The sequence below is a fragment of the Arachis hypogaea genome, chromosome 15, assembly GCF_003086295.3.
Source record: "Arachis hypogaea cultivar Tifrunner chromosome 15, arahy.Tifrunner.gnm2.J5K5, whole genome shotgun sequence".
Classification (NCBI taxonomy): domain Eukaryota; kingdom Viridiplantae; phylum Streptophyta; class Magnoliopsida; order Fabales; family Fabaceae; genus Arachis; species Arachis hypogaea.
The window spans coordinates 23,551,532-23,572,803 of record NC_092050.1 but is presented as its reverse complement, the minus strand read 5'-3'; the positions used below and the strand labels follow the sequence as shown (position 1 = coordinate 23,572,803).

General features: G+C 35.7%; 1 protein-coding gene and 1 long non-coding RNA gene across 2 annotated transcripts; one reads left to right on the top strand and one right to left on the bottom strand.

The window, feature by feature from the left end:
* Positions 1-1,049: 1,049 nt before the first annotated feature.
* On the bottom strand, positions 1,050-2,679 carry LOC140179159 (uncharacterized). Its single transcript, XM_072217813.1, has 3 exons — positions 2,290-2,679; positions 1,733-2,172; positions 1,050-1,479 (listed from the first exon to the last, which is right to left on the bottom strand). The coding sequence occupies exons 1-3, from the start codon at positions 2,677-2,679 to the stop codon at positions 1,050-1,052; spliced, it is 1,260 nt and encodes a 419-aa protein (XP_072073914.1).
* Positions 2,680-16,650: 13,971 nt separating this feature from the next.
* LOC140179480 (uncharacterized) lies at positions 16,651-17,165 on the top strand. Its single transcript, XR_011872959.1, has 3 exons — positions 16,651-16,762; positions 16,849-16,935; positions 17,051-17,165. It is a non-coding gene; the product is annotated as an uncharacterized lncRNA (long non-coding RNA).
* Positions 17,166-21,272: the final 4,107 nt, after the last annotated feature.

Here is a 21,272-nt window from a genome sequence, read left to right as displayed (position 1 = left end):
CTTGGAAAGGAATGATGAACTTATTAGATATTGAAAGTGAGCCGGGTACTATATCGCTCGGTTGATAGTAAGCAGGGCACTATCTCTGGATGCATAAGAATGAGTAGGCCACTATATCCCTGAGATAAATTATGATAATATATTATTTTGGTAAGTCGCTATGCGTCTCGGGCAAGGACGGTGGTGAATCCCGCTTGTTGAGGTAGCAACTCAGCGTATGGGCTATATGACAGTCTCCCGCCTACGTTCAGATGTGAGTGCTGAGGACTATATTCCAGGAACGATAGTGTGTAGGACACTATATCCCTGGGCATAGTTATTAAAACCGGACCGGATCGGTCGATTTGACCGTAAAACCGAGAAATCAGACTCTATACCAGCCGGTTCAAGGTTAGGACCGTTCAAGGCAAGAACCGGAACAAACTGGTTGAACTCATAACTAACCGGCCAAAACCGACCAAATCCGGTGAAAATCAGACCGGACCGAACCGTTTGGTCCCAATTGAAGGCGAAGCTACGATGCATCTGGGTTCTGCAAGTCCACCATACTCTCCATAAGCTCCGGCGTGCCAAGTGTAAAAGCTATGTGGTTTTTGGAGAATTTTCCAAAATGGCTGTCATGGGAATTGAACTTCTCACTCCAAGGTTACAAGAAGGACAAACATACCACCAAGCTACATTGCTTCTTCCTAACATATATCCAAATTATAATACATATAGCAGTTTTTTATTTTACTTATATTCAATTAATTTCTATGAAGCACAGACACGGACATGGGACACGACACGACACGCGACACGGCGACACGCAAATTTTAAAAAGTTGTCGGACACGGGGACACGCATATACTAATAATATAATATATTTAAATAGAGATATTTCTTAATAGAGATATTTTCAAAAACAACCATATGATATGCATTTTTCCTAAAGTGTATAGGTATTCAAAAGATAAAATACTAAACTCCTATGTCTTAATAGAGATAGTAAGAATTTTGTACATCACATGTACACAAAAAAAAAGTTATCTAAAGTCATTATTTCTCCATCATATATGGTTGATATCTTCATCATTAGAAAAAGTCACTCTTTCCAACTCCGGTTCATCAAGAGAAAGGTGAGCAACTTCAAGAACACCATTTTCTTCATCAATTGGTGAAAAAGCATCTCCAGCAATATCCCACATCATAGTTTCTCCTTTATTATATTGTGAAGTTTTTCTTGAAAGAAGACGAAGATTAGTGTGGACAAATACTAAATTTTCTGTACGTTTAGGCTTCAACTTGTTTCTTTTTAGGGAATGGATAAAAGAATATGTGCTCCAATTCCTTTCATAACAAGAAGATGAAGATGGTTGCCCTAGTAGCCTAAGAGCAATTGGTTGAAGAAATTTTGCTTTACTACCATGAATTAGCCACCAAGACTTTGCATCAACTATGCCTCTATCATTCAAAGAGTCATAATCATCAAAGACACCTCTACCATCAGAAAAGCTTGCAAATTCAATGTTTACCTTTCTCCTCTCTTCTTCATTAGGAAAATACCTCTTCAAGCATTTAACTCTCTCATTAGTGATCTCAATATCTTGATGAGGAGAAACTCATGTAAGATCTTCTCTCAACCATTGGTGGCTATAATACCTATATAATTAGTGTTTAATCATAAATTAATAATGATTCAATTATCTTTACTTATAAATAAAAGTTATAAACAATAAATGTAAAAAGTTACCTTGGATTCAATGAATGTGCTAAACAATGAAGAGGTGTGCTACTTTTTGTCCATCTTTGAACTAATATTGAGTGCACAACATCGTAGAAGGACGATGACTCTTGTTCATCTTTTTTTTCATAGAGATATATAGCACTTTTTACTTTCTTGATCATTGAATCCCACATCTCATGGACCAAATGAAGAGTAGGTGCATCTGAGTCTGTACTTCTTAAAACATCATAAATAGGATTTGTGAAAGCAAGAATATAATCAATTTTTTGCCACCAATTTTCACTCAAAATCTTTTCTGTAACAACCTCAGCTCTGCCAATATTATCTTCCTTGTATGAAGACCACTTCTCACTTATAACCATCTCTTTGAGGCCTTGCTTTAACAACCTAAATCTTTTGAGCATCACAATAGTAGAAGCAAATCGAGTGGGAGCAACATTAAGCAACTTCAATGTATTAAATTCATTGAAAATAGATAACCTCATATGATGATTAACAATAAAAATTTTTATAAAAGAAGCATCGTCAGCAATTTGAGTAATTCATGAGCATTCTTGATAGACAAAATTATTCTTCTCTGTATTCTTAGCTGCACAAATGTCCTTTAAAGCAAGGTTGAGAGTATGAACAATACAAGGAGTCCAAAAAACAGATGGAAATTCAGCTTCAATCAATAAACCAGCCGCTTTACAAACCGGCACATTATCAGTCACAATCTGCACTACATTTGAGAGACCGACTTCTCTTATCACGTCTCTTATTTGCTTTACAACATAATCCTTGTCTTTGATCTCATCTGAACAATCTACAGCTTTCAGAAACATAGGCCCACTTTCAGTTACAGCCATAAAATTAAGAAGAGGCCTCCTTTGGGGATCACTCCATCCATCACTTACAATGCTCACTCCCTTTCCACTCCATGAATTCTTAGTAGGTTCTAACATTCTCTCCATATGTTGTTTGTCTTTCTCAAGCAAAGTTGTCCTCAATTTATTATATCCAGGAGGAATATAACCATCAATATAATTATTGGCAGCATAAGAAAAAGCTTTGACAAAATACAGATTTTTTGCTAGATAAAAAGGTAATCCAGATGAAAAAAAATATTCTAGCAATATGTAAATCTAGAGTCTCCCTTGCATTCACATTAAAAGCTTTCTCTAAAGGTCCAGTCGCTCTTCTTTTTCTTGAATCAAGTTCACTTGCATTAGATAAGGGTGGAAGAGGAATTGACTTAGCCTTTTTACTTTCATGCAACAATGTACTTTCACTATCAAGTTTCTTAAGTTCTTCAAGCTTTGTTGATGTAACTTTTGCACAAAATCTAATTCCTTTTCCTGAAATCTTCAATAAATGTGCTCTTACTCTAGTATAAGAACCACTGAATAAAACCTTGCAAAATTTACATTGAAATTCAAGATTTCTGCCCCCTTCAATTTTATCTTTCTTTGTTACAAATTTCCATAAAGACTTATCAACACTTTCTTCAAAATTGTTTTGAACACTCTCTGAACTCATCTCTCACAATCCTACAATAATTTAAGAACCAAAATTATTTTTTTACAATTCAATTCTTGAGCAAAACAGAACCAAAAAAAGCATAAAGAGAAAACAAAACCAAGAAAAAGTATTATATAATACTAAACATTTGTGTAAGTAAGCTGAGTTCATTCCCAACTATATTGTTTAATGTTTACTAAAAAAGAAACAGATAAAAACATATTATAAGAGGTGCGAATTGGCAAGGACCACAACAAAACCTTAACAAATAATCCTTCAATATGAACGTGATTACTAAGAAGAGAAAGATAACCTAAAGTTATGAATCAGGATTAGCATTAGAACCATGATATATATAATAACGGCATATACATAAATGCATATAGAACAAATTATAGACAAATTGCTATCTAGAGTCTAGATATTTTTACACTAAAACTCAAAATAAAATAAATTGATTTCTAGGAATCTAACAAGTCACTGCCTTATTCCTCTTCATATACATAAGTGCTGAATACTGGCCCCATCGGTCCCTTAGCCTCTAAACTAGAGCCACCACCACTGCAACTCTTGCTCCACTTCTCACTATTGAAGAAATTAAACCAGCCACGTCATTTCTATCATCTTCAGATCCTAACTCCTAACTCATCAGGAAGTGAGACTAGCTCCACTTCTAAGTTCTAAACCATCAAGACTCAAGAGTAACCTTACCATCAATCCAGTTTTTTTTCTCTTGTCTTTCTTCTATCAGTTCTGTGTCTTTCTATTTTCTAGTTTCTAATCTTCTCATAGTAGCAGTTAAAAATTATGAAAGAAGTATCTAATAATACCTAATTCCAGAAGCACAAAACAAAATAAAATAAAACCAAACCAAGAAGATGCACATAACGAAATAGAAATCCAAAATCAAATGAAAGCACAAAACTAACAAAACAAATCAGAACCAAAGAGAAGTACTGAGGCCAGAGAAAAATAGAAATACAGAACCAGAAAATTGATTGATAGAAAAATAAATATTCTCCCTTACTTAAAATGGAGGATGCAGAAGAGCACAGCGGAAGAGCACGAGAGCAGGGCAACAGTCACGGTAGAAGTGGCGACCGGGGAGGTGGTGAACACGGCAGAGAGAACTGGAGCAATGACGACAACAAGTGGTGGCTGGAGAAGCAGTGATCAGCAGCGAACATCGATGACATGCACCGCAGAAGAAGTGGCGACAGTGAAGAGGAGATGCTGAGATTAAGAGTGAGTGGGTGTGGAGAGAGATGATGAATATCCACGGTGGTGACGACCGGAGGTGGCGGCGATGGCTGGAGGTGGCGGTAGACTGACGGTGAGGAGAGGGTGAGTGGGTGTGGAGCCACGGAGCCAGAGACGGATTTGGGGGTGGAGGTGAAAGGTTTTTAACTTTTGTTAAAGTGAAGGGTGAAGTGAAATTGATGAGAAGAGCTTTTCAAAATGTCATTGGGCCGTGTCGGGCCGTGTCCGGTCCGTGTCCGGCTGATTTTTTTGTTTTTTTGGACAAGACACGTTTGGACACGGGAGACACGCGTGTCGGACGAGTGTCTCCGTGCGTCGTGTCCGAAATGTGTCTGACACGTCGACACGGCAATTAAACAAAGTGTCCGTGCTTCATAGATTAATTTTAATTTTAAAGTCACTAATTTTTAAATCAATTATATTTTATTTAATTATAAATTTTATTAAAAATATATATATATATATATATATATATATTAAAATATATTAAAAAGATAAAAAAATTATTAATTATAATTTATTTTTTCTTTTCATGATTATATGATATCTATTAATATTATTTTTTCAATAAATACTTGTAGTATATAATAATAGGTAAAGACTCACATGCAGTTGTCTTCATATGAAGTTGATAGTTGAAAATCGTTAAATGATATTTAGTTAAACTTGTCAAATTATCTAACTATTTTTAAATATCAACTTCACATAAAATTAATTGTATGTAAGTTTTTACTTATAATAATATAATAATACAATAAATATAAATTAATTAATAAAGTATTAAAATTAGATGATATTTAGTTAAACTTGTCAAATTATCTAACTATTTTTAAATATCAACTTCACATAAAAATTAATTGTATGTAAGTTTTTACTTATAATAATATAATAATACAATAAATATAAATTAATTAATAAAGTATTAAAATTTGAAAATGATAATTATTTTTATAAAAATAAAATAAAAGTACTTATAATAAAGAAAAGATAATTAAATTTTACATAATTATTTAATTATACCGGGTTAACCGGTTCGACCAGTGACCCACCGGTTGAACCAGTAACCCATTGACCCAATAACCTCACCAGTTCGATCATCGGTTTGGTTCTGACAACTATGTCCCTGGGTGCACAATAGTGAGTAGGGCACTATATCCTTGGACATGGCAGAAAGGCTACATCTGAAAGGATATGTCGGGTTGGCAGTTGAACCGACAATGTGATATCACAGCCAATAGGATATGTATTCATCGTATGCATCTTTTATATGCTTGTTTGCTTTGTTTAACTTCTGTTATGTCTAAATGAATCATATGCCTACTTGCTATTCGTTTTACTTGCTGTATATGTATATTGCTTGTACTTTACTTGTTTGTATTACCTGTGTTTTCTGTTGAGATTGAGGAGGCTCGGTAGGCGGTGGCGATGGGATCGCATGGAGGGTAGGTTGGTGAAGGCCGTGGGACAGCGATGATTAGTATTAGTTAAAAATCCCCTAAAGCTGTGGGACAGAGGCTTTCCAGATGAAGAGGTTGGAGTTATTACATAAGAGCTTAACGAGTTCTTCTTTTAACTGCTCCTCTATATTAGCCCCAATGTTTGTTATCTTCCCGACCTCATCTCCAATTTGGACCTTCTTATTTCCTTTTGTATACCCTCATAAGTTCAGGATTTTATTGTAGCACCTTTTTCCAGTTTTTCTAGTCTCCCCTCACAATGGCTATTCCCTCAAGAGTAGGAAACTTCATGCAAAGGTGAAGGGTGGAGACTAATGCAGCAAGTCAGTTTAGCGTTCTTGCAGGAAGATTTTGTTACTCCTCCTCCTGTAAATCCTCTAGCAATAATGTGGATGTGTCTCTCAGGAGTTTGTGGTGGTCGATCCCGCCAAACCTTGTCTTCTTCATCTCTTTTCTTCTTGCTCGGATCATCCGATCGATCTTTATGCTAAATACCTATCCAACCAACCTTCCCTATCCAATTTTTTATCACATTTTTTAAATCATAGCAATCATTGGTGTGGTCGTAGATTTTGTGATATTCGTAGTATTCTAACCGACTTCTACCTTTTTTGTTTTTAATCGGTCTGGGAGCTAAAATCTTTTCTTTGTGGTAGATATCTCTGTAGACGTCAATAAGAAAAACTCATAACGAGATATAGTTGGGATACCTTCGAGTTTTATGCAATATGTACTCTTCTTTTTTCTTTGATTCTTTCTCTTTGTCTCGAACCTAATATTGATTGTGTTGTCTGATGAGCGGATATTTTATACGCTTTTTGATGCTATTTTCTTAGTGTTTTTAGTATATTTTGTTAAGTTTTATTATGTTTTAGTAGGTTTTAGTGCAAAATTCACTTTTCGGATACCACTTTGAGCTTTTGTATTTTCTTATGATTTTAGGTAATTTTTGGGTGAAATTGGCAAGTTTTGGCAAAGTCTGATTCAGAGGCGAAGAAAGAAGTGTAGATGCTGTCAGAACCTTACCTCCATGTATTTAAACGAGCATTTATGGAGCTACAGAGATCCAATTAACGCTCTCTTAAAGGCGTTGGAAAGCTAACTTTCAGGGCTTTCCAGCAATATATAATGGTTTATATTTTTCTTTGGATTGGATGACCCAAAACGGGCGTTGAACGCCGGGCGTTGAACGCCCAACTTACCTCCTTTCTGGCGTTCAACGCCCATGAGAGACTAAACCCAGCATTCAACGCCACCAAGGGGGCTCAAGGCAGCACATTTACCTCCTAGTGGGCGTTCAACGCCCACTCCTTCAAGTTGGACGCCAAGCTCAACCCAAACACTCACCAAGTGGGCCCAGAAGTGGATTTTCGCACCTTTAGCTTAATTTATTTTATTTTGTAATTTTTAATTATTATTAATACCTTTTTAGGTCTAGTTATTAGTATATATAAGACAAGGATCACCCTTGTTAGAGAACTTTTTGCACATTCAGACCTTTTCATACTATTTTCTGTAAATTATGAGCGGCTAATCTCCTAGGTTAAGGATAGGAGCTCTGCTCATTCCTATGGATTAATATAATTACTTTTCTACTTTAATATATGTTTGATTTCATTTTATGATGTATTTTTGTTCTTCATCCTTATGAATCTGGGATGGAACTGGCGCATGACCCCTTATTCTACATGAGTTCTTGCAAGTCCTTGGCGGGATAATATTGAGCTGTAGCTTGAGAATGCATCACAGATCCCAACAAGTTATCAGGACTAATTAAGATACGTGATATGAAATCTCATTAGTCATGAGTAATTGAGGTCTCTGTGGCAGTAAGGCTAGAATCATAGAGCATCATTCTCCGATCCGGAAGATCCGACCTTGTCTGTGGTGTTTTGAGTAGGATCAACAGAGATTGAATTGCGTGAGTGTCACCCTCTTCCAGATTAAATGATCAGCGTCCTAGTATTTGGTTTGGATAGAGGATATTAATGACCACTAGCCCTGGCTTAATCACTTACAGCCTTGCTATTGAATGAATTACTCATTGTTAAAGTAGTCAGTAAGAAGTATTAACCCAGAAGAACAAGCATCTCCGAGGCCTTAACTGATTTTCTATCATTGTTTCTACGTCTTCTCTTTATTGTTTTATTTATGCACCTACAACAACAACAACCATCTTTCTATTCGCCTGACTAAGATCTGCAGGATAACCACAGATTGCTCAATCCAACAATCCTCGTGGGATCGACCCTCACTCACCCGAGGTGTTACTTGGACGACCCGGTGCACTTGCCAGTCAGTTGTGCGAGTCTCAATTTCGCGCACCATTGTCTCTGGGTAGGATCTCTTAATCGAGCAGTTTCTTTTATGTTGATGTATTTCTTAGCACGCTCCAGCACCTCGTACAAAGAGGTCGGGTGCTTCTTTAATATGGATTGGGAGAAGGGACCTTCTCTGAGGCTGTTAACTAGTCCTATGATAACTGCTTCGGTAGATAGGTTCTGAACCTCCAAGCGCGCCTTGTTGAATCTTTTCATATAGGCCCATAGAGATTTTCTGACTTCTTGCTTTATTCCCAAGAGGCTTGGTGCATGTTTGACCTTATCCTTTTGGATGCAAAATTGGAAAAGGAAAATTCTGGCCAAATAGTCAAAGCAAGTGACCGATCTGGGTGGTAGACTGTTGAACTATTTCATTGCTGTCTTGGTTAACGTAGTTGGGAAAACTTTGCAGTGAGTTGCATCCAACGTGTCTGCCAAATACATATGACTTTTGAAATTACTGAGATAATGTTTTGGATCGGTCATTCCATCATAGAGGTCTATATATGGGCTTTTAAACTTTCGAGAAACTTTAGCCCGCATGGTTTTTTTTATGAACGGATCTTCTCCTGCTAGAGGCGTTTTTCTCAGTCAGCTCGGGCTTTTCCTACCCTTGAAGTCGGATTCCAGCTTCAATAATTTTTCTTCTAATTTTCTTCGTCGTCGTACCTCCCTTCTCAGAGCTCTTTCAGATTTTCGTTGTCGCTCTAGCTCCTGCTTGAGTTGTTCCAGCCGATCTTGATGTTCATGGACAAGTCCCATTATTTTTGTAGGATCTCTTGGACCGGATCCTTTAGATTAGTGAACTTCCGAGCTTATCTTGTGTCCTTCTGGGTTTGACGGATGCGCGTCTCTAGCAACATGTTTCTCTTTATTGATTTGGGGAGGTATGACCAACGCTTGTTCATCGTTATATTGCTCTTCTTCTCGGACTTCAGAATCGGAAGCCATGTGTCCATTCTTTAGGATGTCGCCTGCCATCGTACGATATTGATTACCAAGTCTCCGGCAACGACGTCGCTGTTTTGAGGGTTATCTGAAACAGATAGATTTGGGCCTAAACGTGAGGTCCAGACTCCTTTTAGGTAGCGTCCGACGTCTTCTGGTGTCGAGGTGTCGCCGTCTGAGTTCCTTGTGAGGATGTCGGAGTGGTACCTACAAAGGATCCCGATGCTTAAGTTATCAAGAATTTTAGGCAAGTTTTTAGTAGATTGGCTTTCGAAAAATACCCGAAAGTGTCAAAGTATTTATAAATGTAGATGTAGAGTCAATAAAACTACTTTTTGAGTAGTCTCACCTTTAATGGTGGATTGGTTACTCCCTTTTGGTAGGGAGGTTGTTAAAATCTCCTTTTTAGATCAATGGAAGAGATAGAAGGAGTCAGTTACTTATTTGAATAAATAGGTCGGGTAGGAGTTGGTATGAATAATATATGTAGATTGGGCTTTATACATTTCGAGCTTGACTAAGTAGTGGGTTAGGATATCAACAATATCGATAATAAAAATTAAAAAAAAATAAATAAAAACTTAAAAAATATTGACAAGAAAATTAGTTTTTTATTTTAAATTTTTATTTTTTAACTTTAATATTTATTTATTCATTATTTTATTAATAAATTATTTGTTAAAAAATATGTTTACGTCAACAAATTTTAATACTAATTAATTTGTTTGGTATAAATATAAAGAATCAATAACAAAATAAGTAGGATAGAATTAATTTTGGTTGCGATTTTATTATTTTTTTCAATTGATCATACAGTGCCATACGAAAAATAAAGCCATATATATAATAATAATTATTTAAAAATAGCATAATAAGACAGTAATTTAATTCATATTGATATTGTATAAAAATTAATTGTTAATTTAATAAAAAAATTAAATAATTAAAATTGTATATTTAGTAAAAATATAATTTTATGATTCTAAAAAATTGGAAGTATATTTTAAAAATGAACCAATCAAATATATTTATATTATTTTTTATGCAAAAAAATAAATTTTCTTTTTACATATATGTTTTAAAATGTGAAAAGTTAAAAATAAAAATAAAAAACAAAAATAAAAAATATTTTCACAAATCAACTTTTTTTTTATTTTTTTATAGTTATAATATTAATTTTATTTTTTCATGATTAATTTTGTCAACTCTAACTTTTTAGTGATATAGTGATTAACTCAATTTTATGTGTAATCTTTTACCAACTACATGTGAACTGGCAATCTTTGAATGATTTTCTTATTAAATGCAGTTATCATTAAGTATGTGTTTGGATTAGAGTTTGTAAATGAGAATTTGTATAAAATTGATTTTGATAAGAAGTGAGTTGATGTTAATGTGATTTATATTTAGTAATTTTGTATTAAAATGGATTATAATAAAATGAATCTTGTTTGGATTATATCATTTAAAATTACGTTTAGACAAAAATGACTAAAAAAGATATAAATTTATATCATTTAAAATTATATTATTTTAACACTCTTTACTATAATTTCTTTTAAAAAGAATTTAAATTTATGTGTTGAAATTTAGTACTCTCTTGGTTATAATTTGTTAGTACTCTTTTTAGTATGCTTTTTGTATTTAATTATATCTTTCTAATAAAATTTATATTATAAAAATTAACAATAATAAATAAAATATATATTAATTTAAGAACACATAATAAAAAATATACAAAGTCAAATAAAAAAATAAAGTTCTATAAAAAATACGTATTAATAAAAATGATTAAAAAATTTTATATGAACAATGAATACTAAAAATTCGATTAAAAAAATACAATAATATACATAAGTGAAGATAAAAAAACTCTAAACAAAAATATCCATACTATTAATAAGAAAAATAAATAAAAAATTGATAAAAATTAAAACTTAACAAAGAGTACTAATAATAATATTAAAAAATATTTGTTTGTAAAGCATAAACATAAAAAAAATCAAGAACACTTATGATTGTTTTTGGTATTTTTTATTATAAATGAGATTTAAAATTGGTAGAATATTAATTAATTTTTTTAATTTATCAAATGAACGCAAAAATTATTATTTGTTATTTGTGGTGAACGAGAGTTCAAACCAAACCCATTATATTCGTGTTTAGAAGAAAAAAATTAATCAAACCCATTAAAAATTATAATGTTCAAAAAAATTGAACCTACTTCTTATATTTCTAACATATTTACCAAACACACCCTAAGTAATGGGGCAGAACATCTTAATTGCTACCATTATTACCATCTACTCTTGCTTCCCTACACATGGAAAATGACTTTAGAATCTCACTTTCCTTGAATGTCTTAACTCCTAAGATTTCATCTTGTGACAGCTTACGGTCATTGTCAGAAAAAGAATTCTTCATTTCCTTCCGTATTGACTATAGGGAGAGTTGCCCATTGTTAATTAGAAGCATGCATTGTTTAATTTTGAAAACATTAGCTTTAATTAATAGGAAGTTCTATGGTATGGATAGAGTTAGACATTTAGAGATATGGATTCAACGTGGATGGAACGTAGTTACGACGCGTGTACGGGAGTTCTGTATCGTTAAAGCAGGTGAGTTGATAGAAAGGCTGGCAACAGGGTGGGGAGTAGGTCTCATGTTTCATTCTATAGAATATTAACAATTTAACAAAATTGATTAAATATATAGTGTGATTAAGCTTTATTGGATGATAGGTTGAATAAAATATTAAAAATTTTTTTGATTCGTTGGTTGGATTTTGGAAGCCCATGATAATTAATTGTTGACGAAAAATGTTATAATATGAACAAAATAATCAATCACCGGTCCACTTTTAAAAATTTTTAATGTTAGGAGTCTCTTTTGGACACTTCAAGTAAGAGTCTCTCTTGATAGTCAGAGAAATTTAAAATGATCTTTGAATGAAATCGTAAATATATGTTTTTTTACAAATAATACTTATAATTTGTGACATCTTTTTTTGCAATTTTTATTACGGGCCTGCTACACATACAAGTTTACAAGCTTACAAGTTGGCCCAGCCCAAATAGAACTCACGCGCATAAAGAGAGATAACATGGCGCGTCAAAATCACGTGCTCAACACTACAACCGTTACGTATGGCAGACTCTTCCACTTCTTCCACTTCTTCTACTTCTCAAAGCGCTTCGAAAACAAGAAAATCCTCCCATTTTCGAGCGAAAATCAAAGTTCAAAATATACAAATCGTTGTTCGAAACCTCCATCAAAACACCATCAAACTCTCCGTGAAGAATCTGAAGAGAAAACAAAGCAACAATACTCAACGTAAGTTCATTAAGATTCCTGTATATTTTACTTTTCTTCTACGTCGTTCTTCTAGGGTTTACTATTATTCTTGCTTCTTTGTTACACTGTTCTAAGTTCTACGTCGTTCTTCTAAGTTCTACGTCGTTCTTCTAAGTTCTACGTCGTTCTACGTTCTTGTTCTAAGTTCTCCTGCTATTGTTGTTGATTTTTAGGGGTTTATTCCGTAGATTGGGAGGTGTATACTGCTTAACCTTGAAATGTGGCTTGATATTGAAGCATGGTTAAGTGATATCTGACTGATATCTATATGGATGTATCTGAATAATATCTATGGGTGTATCTCACTGTTATCAATGGGTGTATCTGATTCTTACATATGGGTGTATCTTACTGTTATCAATGGGTGTATCTGACTCATATATGCGTGTATCTTACTGATATCTCAATTAATTTGATATTGAAGCATGTTTGAGTGATACCTGACTGATATATATGGATTTATCTGAATCATATCTATGGGTGTATCTCACTGTTATCAATGAGTGTATCTGAATCATATCTATAAGTGTATCTTACTGTTATTAATGGGTGTATCTGACTCATATATATGGGTGTATCTTACTGATATCTTTGGGTGTATTTTTCGTTTCAGAGAAAATGACAGCAAAAAACCAAACAAAAGACCTTAAGTGTGCCATACATCTCCTGAGTGATAAGTTCAGAAACATGACTGAGGAGAAGAAGGCAATTGTGAGGGATCTCGGATTCGGTGGGTTGATGCACATCCCACCACTAAGGGTGGATCACCAACTCTTAAGGGAACTGGCAAACAACTTCAAACTTGGGGAGAACAGACTGAAGACAGGATATGGTTCTTTCCAAATAACACCAAAAACAATAGGTGATGCGCTTGGCATCAATGCAACAGGTAACTAGCTCAAAATTATAGGTGTATATTAAGTTGATGCTTGGGTGTATTTAAGGTTGATGCTTGAGTGTATTTGAACCGACTTTGATACTTTGTTGTTTTCCTTTTTGTAGGAAATCTGTTTCCTGAGAAAGTTGAGTATAAGAAACTTTCTGATGATGACAAAATAATTTTTAGAAGATTCCAGGGTAAGACCCTCAAAAGTCTTACCGATGAAATGATGGAAATCGGCGTTGGCAACGAAGAGGAACGCCTGATGTTCAAGAGGATATTCATCCTCTACATACAGATGGCGTTCCTTTTGCCAACGACGATAAACAAAATATCACATGTGCACCTGGCCCCAATTTTTAAGATGGACGGCATATCGGAGAGAAACGGGAGGGGGGGCATGTTTTGACCTTCATGATCAAGGGCATCACAGACTACCAGGAGAAGAAGAAGAAGGCAATTGATGGCTGCCTCTTTGCCCTGATGATAATATACTTTCATCTTTCAGAAAACAAAGGCAAGAAGAGGGCTGAAAGACCACCAAAGCCTTGGATTGCCAACTGGACTAAGGAGCAGTTGGTGGAAAGAATGACCGCAGAAAGAGAGGAAATTTTGGTAAGTAAACATAATATGTTGCTTGTATTTTATTTACCTGAATGTTGCTAGCTAAAATATCTAATGTTTCAGGGGATTGTGAAGATGGCGGAGACAAGAGCAAGAGAAAAAATGAAAAAAAAAAGAAAAAAAAGAAAAAAAACAAGAAATCAAAAAAACAAAAAAGGAAGGCGAGTCCAACATCGTCTTCGGAGACAGAAACAGCTATTGACAGTGACACTTCTACCTCTGAGTCTGAGACTCAAGAAGACTCAGAGGATTCAGGAAGAAAACACCCCAGCAAAAAGGGGAAAAAGTAAGTACCATACTTGGGTGTAATTTCTTTTTCGAGTTGGGTGTATTTTGTTGATCACGTTGGGTGTGTGTAGTTTATTAAGTTGGGTGTGTTTGTTTGCTGCGTTGGGTGTATATTGTATATTCAGTTGAGTGTATCTTGTGAATTCATTTGGGTGTATTTTTAGTATGTTCTAAATAATGATTATTTGCCTTCCAAAATGGACTCCAGAAAAAGAAAGCAGAGGCAAGAGGAGTCAGATTCTGATTCAGAATCTGAATCTGAACCAAGTGATGAGTAATGTCCTGAAATTATTACTCCTTTCTTTTGGCTTCATTATAAAGATTTCGTGTATTAACTGAAGTGTCTATTATTAACTTATAGGAGCGAAGAATCATCACCTGCAGAGAAGGAGAAGAAAAAGAAAAAAACAAAAACAACACCAAAAAAGTAAGCACTTATTTGCATAATATTCTGTGATAAAATTAATTTTTTATTTCTGATTGGTACTCTTTTTTTTCCACCCAGAACACAACCAAAAAAGAAAAAAGTTGTTGTGGAGGATTCACCTCCTAAAGAAGATCAATACTTTGACGGGTACAGTACCTCGTAAGCTATATTATCGTCTATCATCATAATTATTTTTGTTAACATCTTCTTTTATGAATGTAGTGAGACTTATGAAATATCAAGTGACGAACTAGATGAATGGCTAAGGGAAAATGTTGATAAATCTGCTGCAGAGGGGTATGTCTTGCTGGGCTGTGTATTTCAGATTTTGGTGTGTTTTGTTTGCTAATAATTGTTTCTTGTTTCGCAGGGAGAACCGAGCTGACCTGCGATCGACAGAAGGTCGCTATGTGTCGTCTGAAACGTAAGAAGCTTTATTATTTAATAAAATCTTGTTATCATGATTTGGGTGTATTTTGTGGAACCATTTGGGTGTATTTTGTGGATCAAGTTGGGTGTATGTTGTTTAATAAGTTGGGATATTAAGTTTGTTGTGTTGGGTGTATATTGTCCATTCGGTTGGTTGTATCTTGTGCATTCATTTGGGTGTATTTTATACCTGTATCTTATTTTGTCTGAATAACATGAAATCTGTTTTAGAATACCGACTGTGAACTTGGGAAGTGATGGTCCTTCCTCTCAAGGGCGCACAGAACAGAGTAGTGTAAACCAGCCGTCACAGAGCATGTAATTTCTCTTTCAAATAACCGTTACTTTTGTTCTTCTATTACCCTTCTACTTCTAATTCTGTATATATTTTTTTTAGAAAAAAGCCCTCTATTATTTTATTCAAGAAAAAAAAGGCAGGAAAAAAAAAGCAAAAACTGCAAGTATGTAAGTTCTCAAAAAAACAAAGCCTGTCTTCTTTTTGAATTGTTCGGGTGTATTTCTTGAATTTCTTTGGGTGTATTTTAGGTTGAGTCCGGCTGATTCGAATATGATGGTTGTGAGGGAACAGACACCGTCGGATGCGCTTGCAGTGTGAGTTTTCCAAGAATATTTCAACCTTATAAGCTTATTATTTTCATAGGCATTGTTAACCTTTCATTTTTCTTCTTGTTTAGAGTTCCGATTCAGGTTTTTGTGCCGGCATCCCAAACAACCACTGAGACAGATTTTGAACCAACCCCTATGCTACAGATTGAAGGGACTACAGAAACGTAAGAAATAGTATTGAGTGTATATTTGTTTAGAGTTTGGGTGTATATTTGCTAACAGTTTGGGTGTATATTGTTCCTGATTAGTTTTTTTTACGCCGTGATTAATTTTTTGTAACTGTGCAGCACTCCTGAAACCCCCAAACAACTTCAAGAGACCACACCCACGCTTCCCCCAGCTCCAACTAAAATGTAAGTTCATCAGACTAAAATCAATCTTTACTTATCATCCGTATATTCTTATTCTTATTCTTATTCTTATACATGATGACGCAGTCATCCAGACGCAGAAGACGCTGCTACCCTGTTGATGATGGCACGGACAGCATCCTATGTTCCTAAAATAGATCCAGGGGTGCCATCATTCAGCCTTGGATTGACTGATTCAAGCCAGGAGGGGGCGTCAACGCAGGAGACAGAAAGGGCAAAATCTCCAGAATCTGCAAATTTGATAGAACAATTGGATGATTTGGTCCAAAAAATAGCAAGTAGTGCGGCGAAGGGAAAAAACAAAAGTCCACAAATTCAGAGGGAGACTGGGGGAGAAAGTTCTGCAAAGTTTCAAACTCCTGGGGGATTATATCAGATTACGGATGATATGAAACAAAAGTGCTACATCTGGGAGACGAGACTGAAGGAAGATGCAGATGGCAATACTAACGAGTATGAGGAAATGTGCACTCTGATTGGCCAAGGAGAATACATTTTGATGAGAATGCACCTTGTATCCCTCCAGGCAAAAAGTGATATAGAATCTCAGGTAATATTAGAATAACATTAATGTTTTACACCAAAGTCAATTGCAATGCTTATTAATGTAAAATTAATTTCGGCATATATTTCTAGATTGTATCTGCCATCTGCCTCATCCTCAACCAGAAAAATGAAAAGAGGTTTCAAGAACAAATATACTGTCTCCCCCCCGATATTGTGGTAAGTGTTACTTCTACGAACTTTGGGTGTATTTTCTGTATTGATTTGGGTGTATTTTTTACGTTCAATTGGGTGTAAGTTTAGTATTTCATTTCTTGTTTCGCAATTCTTGCAGAGCATGGCACTTTCGGATCACCCAAAGGGGGAATTCATATCACCGAAAACGAAAAAGGAATTCAGGGTGGAAGCCTACCCGAGTTTCATTCCCTTCATAGATAGAAAAAAATTAACTTCGCATCCATATGTAAGTTTTCGTTTGCTAAATTTGTTAGTACGCTTATTTACTTATATGCCAAATAAAATAACGCACTGTTGAAATGTGGGAATCCTTCAGATTTTTGTTCCTGTTTGCCACTTGGGGCATTGGTGGTTATGGCTGATAAATACAACAAAGCGGAAATGTCATATACTTGACCCGCTACACAAAAAAGCTCCAAGCGATGAGAGAAAGCAGGTTAATAAATTCACTGTAAGTTGCCTCTGTCTTCTTTACTTTAATATTTAGGTCTATTTCGTTAGTTGTGTTGGGTGTATATTGTCCATTCAGTTGGGTGTATCTTGTGCATTTATTCGGGTGTATTACTGATTTGTTTTGCTATTTAAGGGATATGTATTTTCAAGATTGATAACATATGCCGGCGGGGAACCTCTGCAGAAAGGGGAGAACGAGAAGGAAATTAAATCATCATATGTTAAAATATCAGGCCAAAAAACAAGGTATAAATTTGTGAGTCTGAACATTAAACTTTCGTAAATGAGATTTGTAATTTATTTTCTTCGTTTTCAGCTATGACTGCGTTATCTACGTTATGAAGTGGATGGAGTTAATTGAGCCGGAAAACATCAAAAAGGGGAAGTATGAATGGGATAATTGGCCACATGTAACTGTCTTTAGAACTATATAACTATGTATTACTTTACTGAATTAATATTGCTGTTTAAAAAGAATATACTTTTTAATTGTAGGAGGAGGTGGACCACTATAGAGTGGAGTATGCTTCCCGGATACTATTTAGTGAGATGAATAAAGAAAGAGATCGGGCAATTAGGGAGAGTAGTGCTATAAGGCTGTCGAAGCCATCCTCTGTATTATTGAGTCCGTTTTGTCAGATTAATTCTGCTGATATAGAAACTGCGTAATCCAACTGCTGGGTAGTTTGTAAATTGAACAAATGATGTAAATATTTGCCATTTATCAACAACTTCTATTCCATGTATATTTTTTCCCATAGTTAAACTATCTGTGCTGGTAAACTGTCTGTGATGTATTCAAAAGCTGTATTACAGGTGGTAAAATATGAAGGAAAAAACCAAGGCATATATAAACGCAAATTATAAACTGTTACACCCAACGCATCTCTAATAATACACCCAAGATTGCATAAAATATACACCCAAAATGTCTGTGCTGTATTCAAAATGTATGAATTACATGTACTAAAATATGAAGAAAAACATCAAATCAAATATACACCCATAACCTGCGAATTTTTAGAGCTTTTGTTCTATATGAATCTATATATGTGTCTATATGTAAATTGTCAATGAACAAAAATACACGCAAAAGAACAGTGCTTTTACACCCATATTCTATAAAACTATACACCCAAAGAGTTATCCCCTGCTGCTGGTACCCTGAACTGATAATTCATAACGTGTCCTTGATATTGGCTGGAATTTGAATGCGCCGCTGATGCAGTATCAAACAGGTTTATCTGAATATAACACTCACACATTAGCTAACCTATTAACGAGAAAAATAAACTCAATCGTCACAAATTTAAAGAACATTACTTTTACCTCGCTTAAAACTTTCGTCTTCTTCTTCTTTGTGACATTTGCAATCTGTTTCTCCAGCTTTGAACCTAGCCTGTTTTTTGGACGTCCTCTTGTTCGAATCCTTGGCGGGCTTTGAAGCTCGTTAACAGATTCCAAGTTGGCGTCTTCGTGGGATAAAGAAGATGTCCCCTTCCTTTTGGCTTTTAATGCTTCTATCTCGGCCATGACGTTATCGTACGCACGGTGCAGAATTGCAGTCAGCTCCTCCGATTTGGAGGCAAATTCGCAAATATTTTGCAAACCAAAAACCAATTGGTCGAACCTCTTGCTTCTTGGATCCATTAGTGGCTCGTCGTGGCTGCTCTTGATGTGTGTGTGTCGCCTCTTTACCTTCTTGCTCCATCGTTCCAGTATGTATCTAGGTGACACTTGACTTACTTGTTCGAAGCTTAACACGCTTAGTGCGTGACGGCACAGTATCCCTCTCGACTCGAATAATAAGCATTGGCATTTTACCTCGGCTGCAACTGAGTCGTAATTTACCACGAACTTGTTGAATATTGAGTTGGAAACTTGTTCTCCGACTTCGTATACTGAATAGCCTAGAGCGGAATTCTTTAATCTGGTGATGCAATTCGCCTTTCCTCTGAATTGCGCTTGGACTTCCCTAAACTTTGCATGAGTGTACGCCTCTTGAAACTGAGCTTCAATGGTGGTTGCACACGGTATGACCGTATGAAAATCTGCAGCATCTGATTCTTTCTCTGCTTGCTCCCTGCTTTCGAGGCAATTATCGTATTGTTTGATGAACTGAATAAGCGAGCTGTTCCGGGTGATATACTTGTTAAAAAATGAATGCATGCTCTCGCTCCTTTGTGTGCTTCTCATCCCTGCCCAGAAGTGGTGATCCAGATAGATAGGAACCCATATGTGACGGTCTTCGTACAGATCTGCATAATACACCCAAACACAGACTCTAAATACACCCGAGGGAACATGCAATTTACACCTCTGCTGTAGATTTTAAAAAGACATTACCTGAAAGCCACTTGTTGTCCGCAAGACCAAAATTCAGTAGAAAATCGTTCCAATTCCTATCGAATGAGTCTTTGCTATGAGAGTTCCAAACAACTTGGCTCATTTCTTGTTCGATATCGGCATGTCCCTTGTACCCGTTTAATTTGCTTGGAATCTTCTTCATGATGTGCCAAATACACCAACGGTGAATTGTCGTTGGCATACAGGCCTCTAAAGCCCTTTTCATTGATGCGCATTGATCGGTGAGAAACCCTTTCGGAGCGTTTCCTCCCATGCAACGAAGCCAGCATTGAAATAACCATTTGAATGATTCAATTTCTTCGTTCTTCATCAAAGAGCATCCAAGAAGTGTTGACTGACCGTGGTGATTCACCCCGACAAAAGAACCACAGACCAAATTATACCTGAAACAAATTACCATGGTCCAGAATGCAAAATCATTAGGTACACCCTAACAAATGCTTCGCATACACCCAACGAAACAGCCAATATACACCTCTGCTGCGGATTCGTAAAAATAAATTAATTTAGCATCATAAACAGGGACAGTTTGTTACTTGTTTGTATTGTAGGTGAAGTCGAATGAAATGACGTCTCCGAAATACTCAAAGGCAGCTCTGCTTCTTGCATCGGCCCAAAAAGCCAGCTTAATCGATTGATCCTCTTCGAGTTGGAGCTCAAAAAAGAAATTCTGATTCTTCTCTTTCATTCTTAACAAATATTTTCCGAATTCCTTTGCATCTTCTTGTTCGGAAACATTCCGCACTTTCCTGGTAATGTAATTCCTCACGTCCTTTTCGATAAAATTTAACTCGCGGTGACCCCCGGCAGCCGCAACAAATGATTGGTAGGTTTTGCTTGGTCTGATACCGGCCTCCTCGTTATTCTCTATCGTACGACGAATGGACATGCTTAGTTCCCTGTGCTGTTTGAGCATCTCTGCTTTACTTGGACAGCAGGGGTGTGAATGATCCAGCACAACCTTTGAAATGATCCAAGCACTGACATCCTTCAATGTGTGTATATAAATTCTTGCAGGACAGTTTAGACCGGCTGTCGGATTGGTCTTCTCGGTCGGAGATATTTTAGATTTCCATTTTCTCTCTCTGCTACATGTAATCAGTTGATTCTTAATCTCGTTTCCCTTCATATTTGTGCACCGAACTCTTGTAGAGAAACCTGCAGCCTTGGCGTAGTTCCTGTAAAATTTTCCAGCATCTTCAAGGGTGGTAAAGGTCATTCCGACCTTCGGAACAAGCTCGTCATCAACAACCGAGAGAGGCTGCACAATACACCGTGTCAGAACTGTGAATACACCCATAGATATGATTCAAATACACCCAATCATGTCTAATATGATACACCCGAACCGCAACAACTCAACTACACAATGACCTTTAAAGCCATAAACTGTAAATACACAGGCTGCAGAATACACCATTTCAAAAACTAAAAACACACCCAATCATGTCTGATATAATACACCTGAACAACAACAACTCAATTAAAATAACAAAACC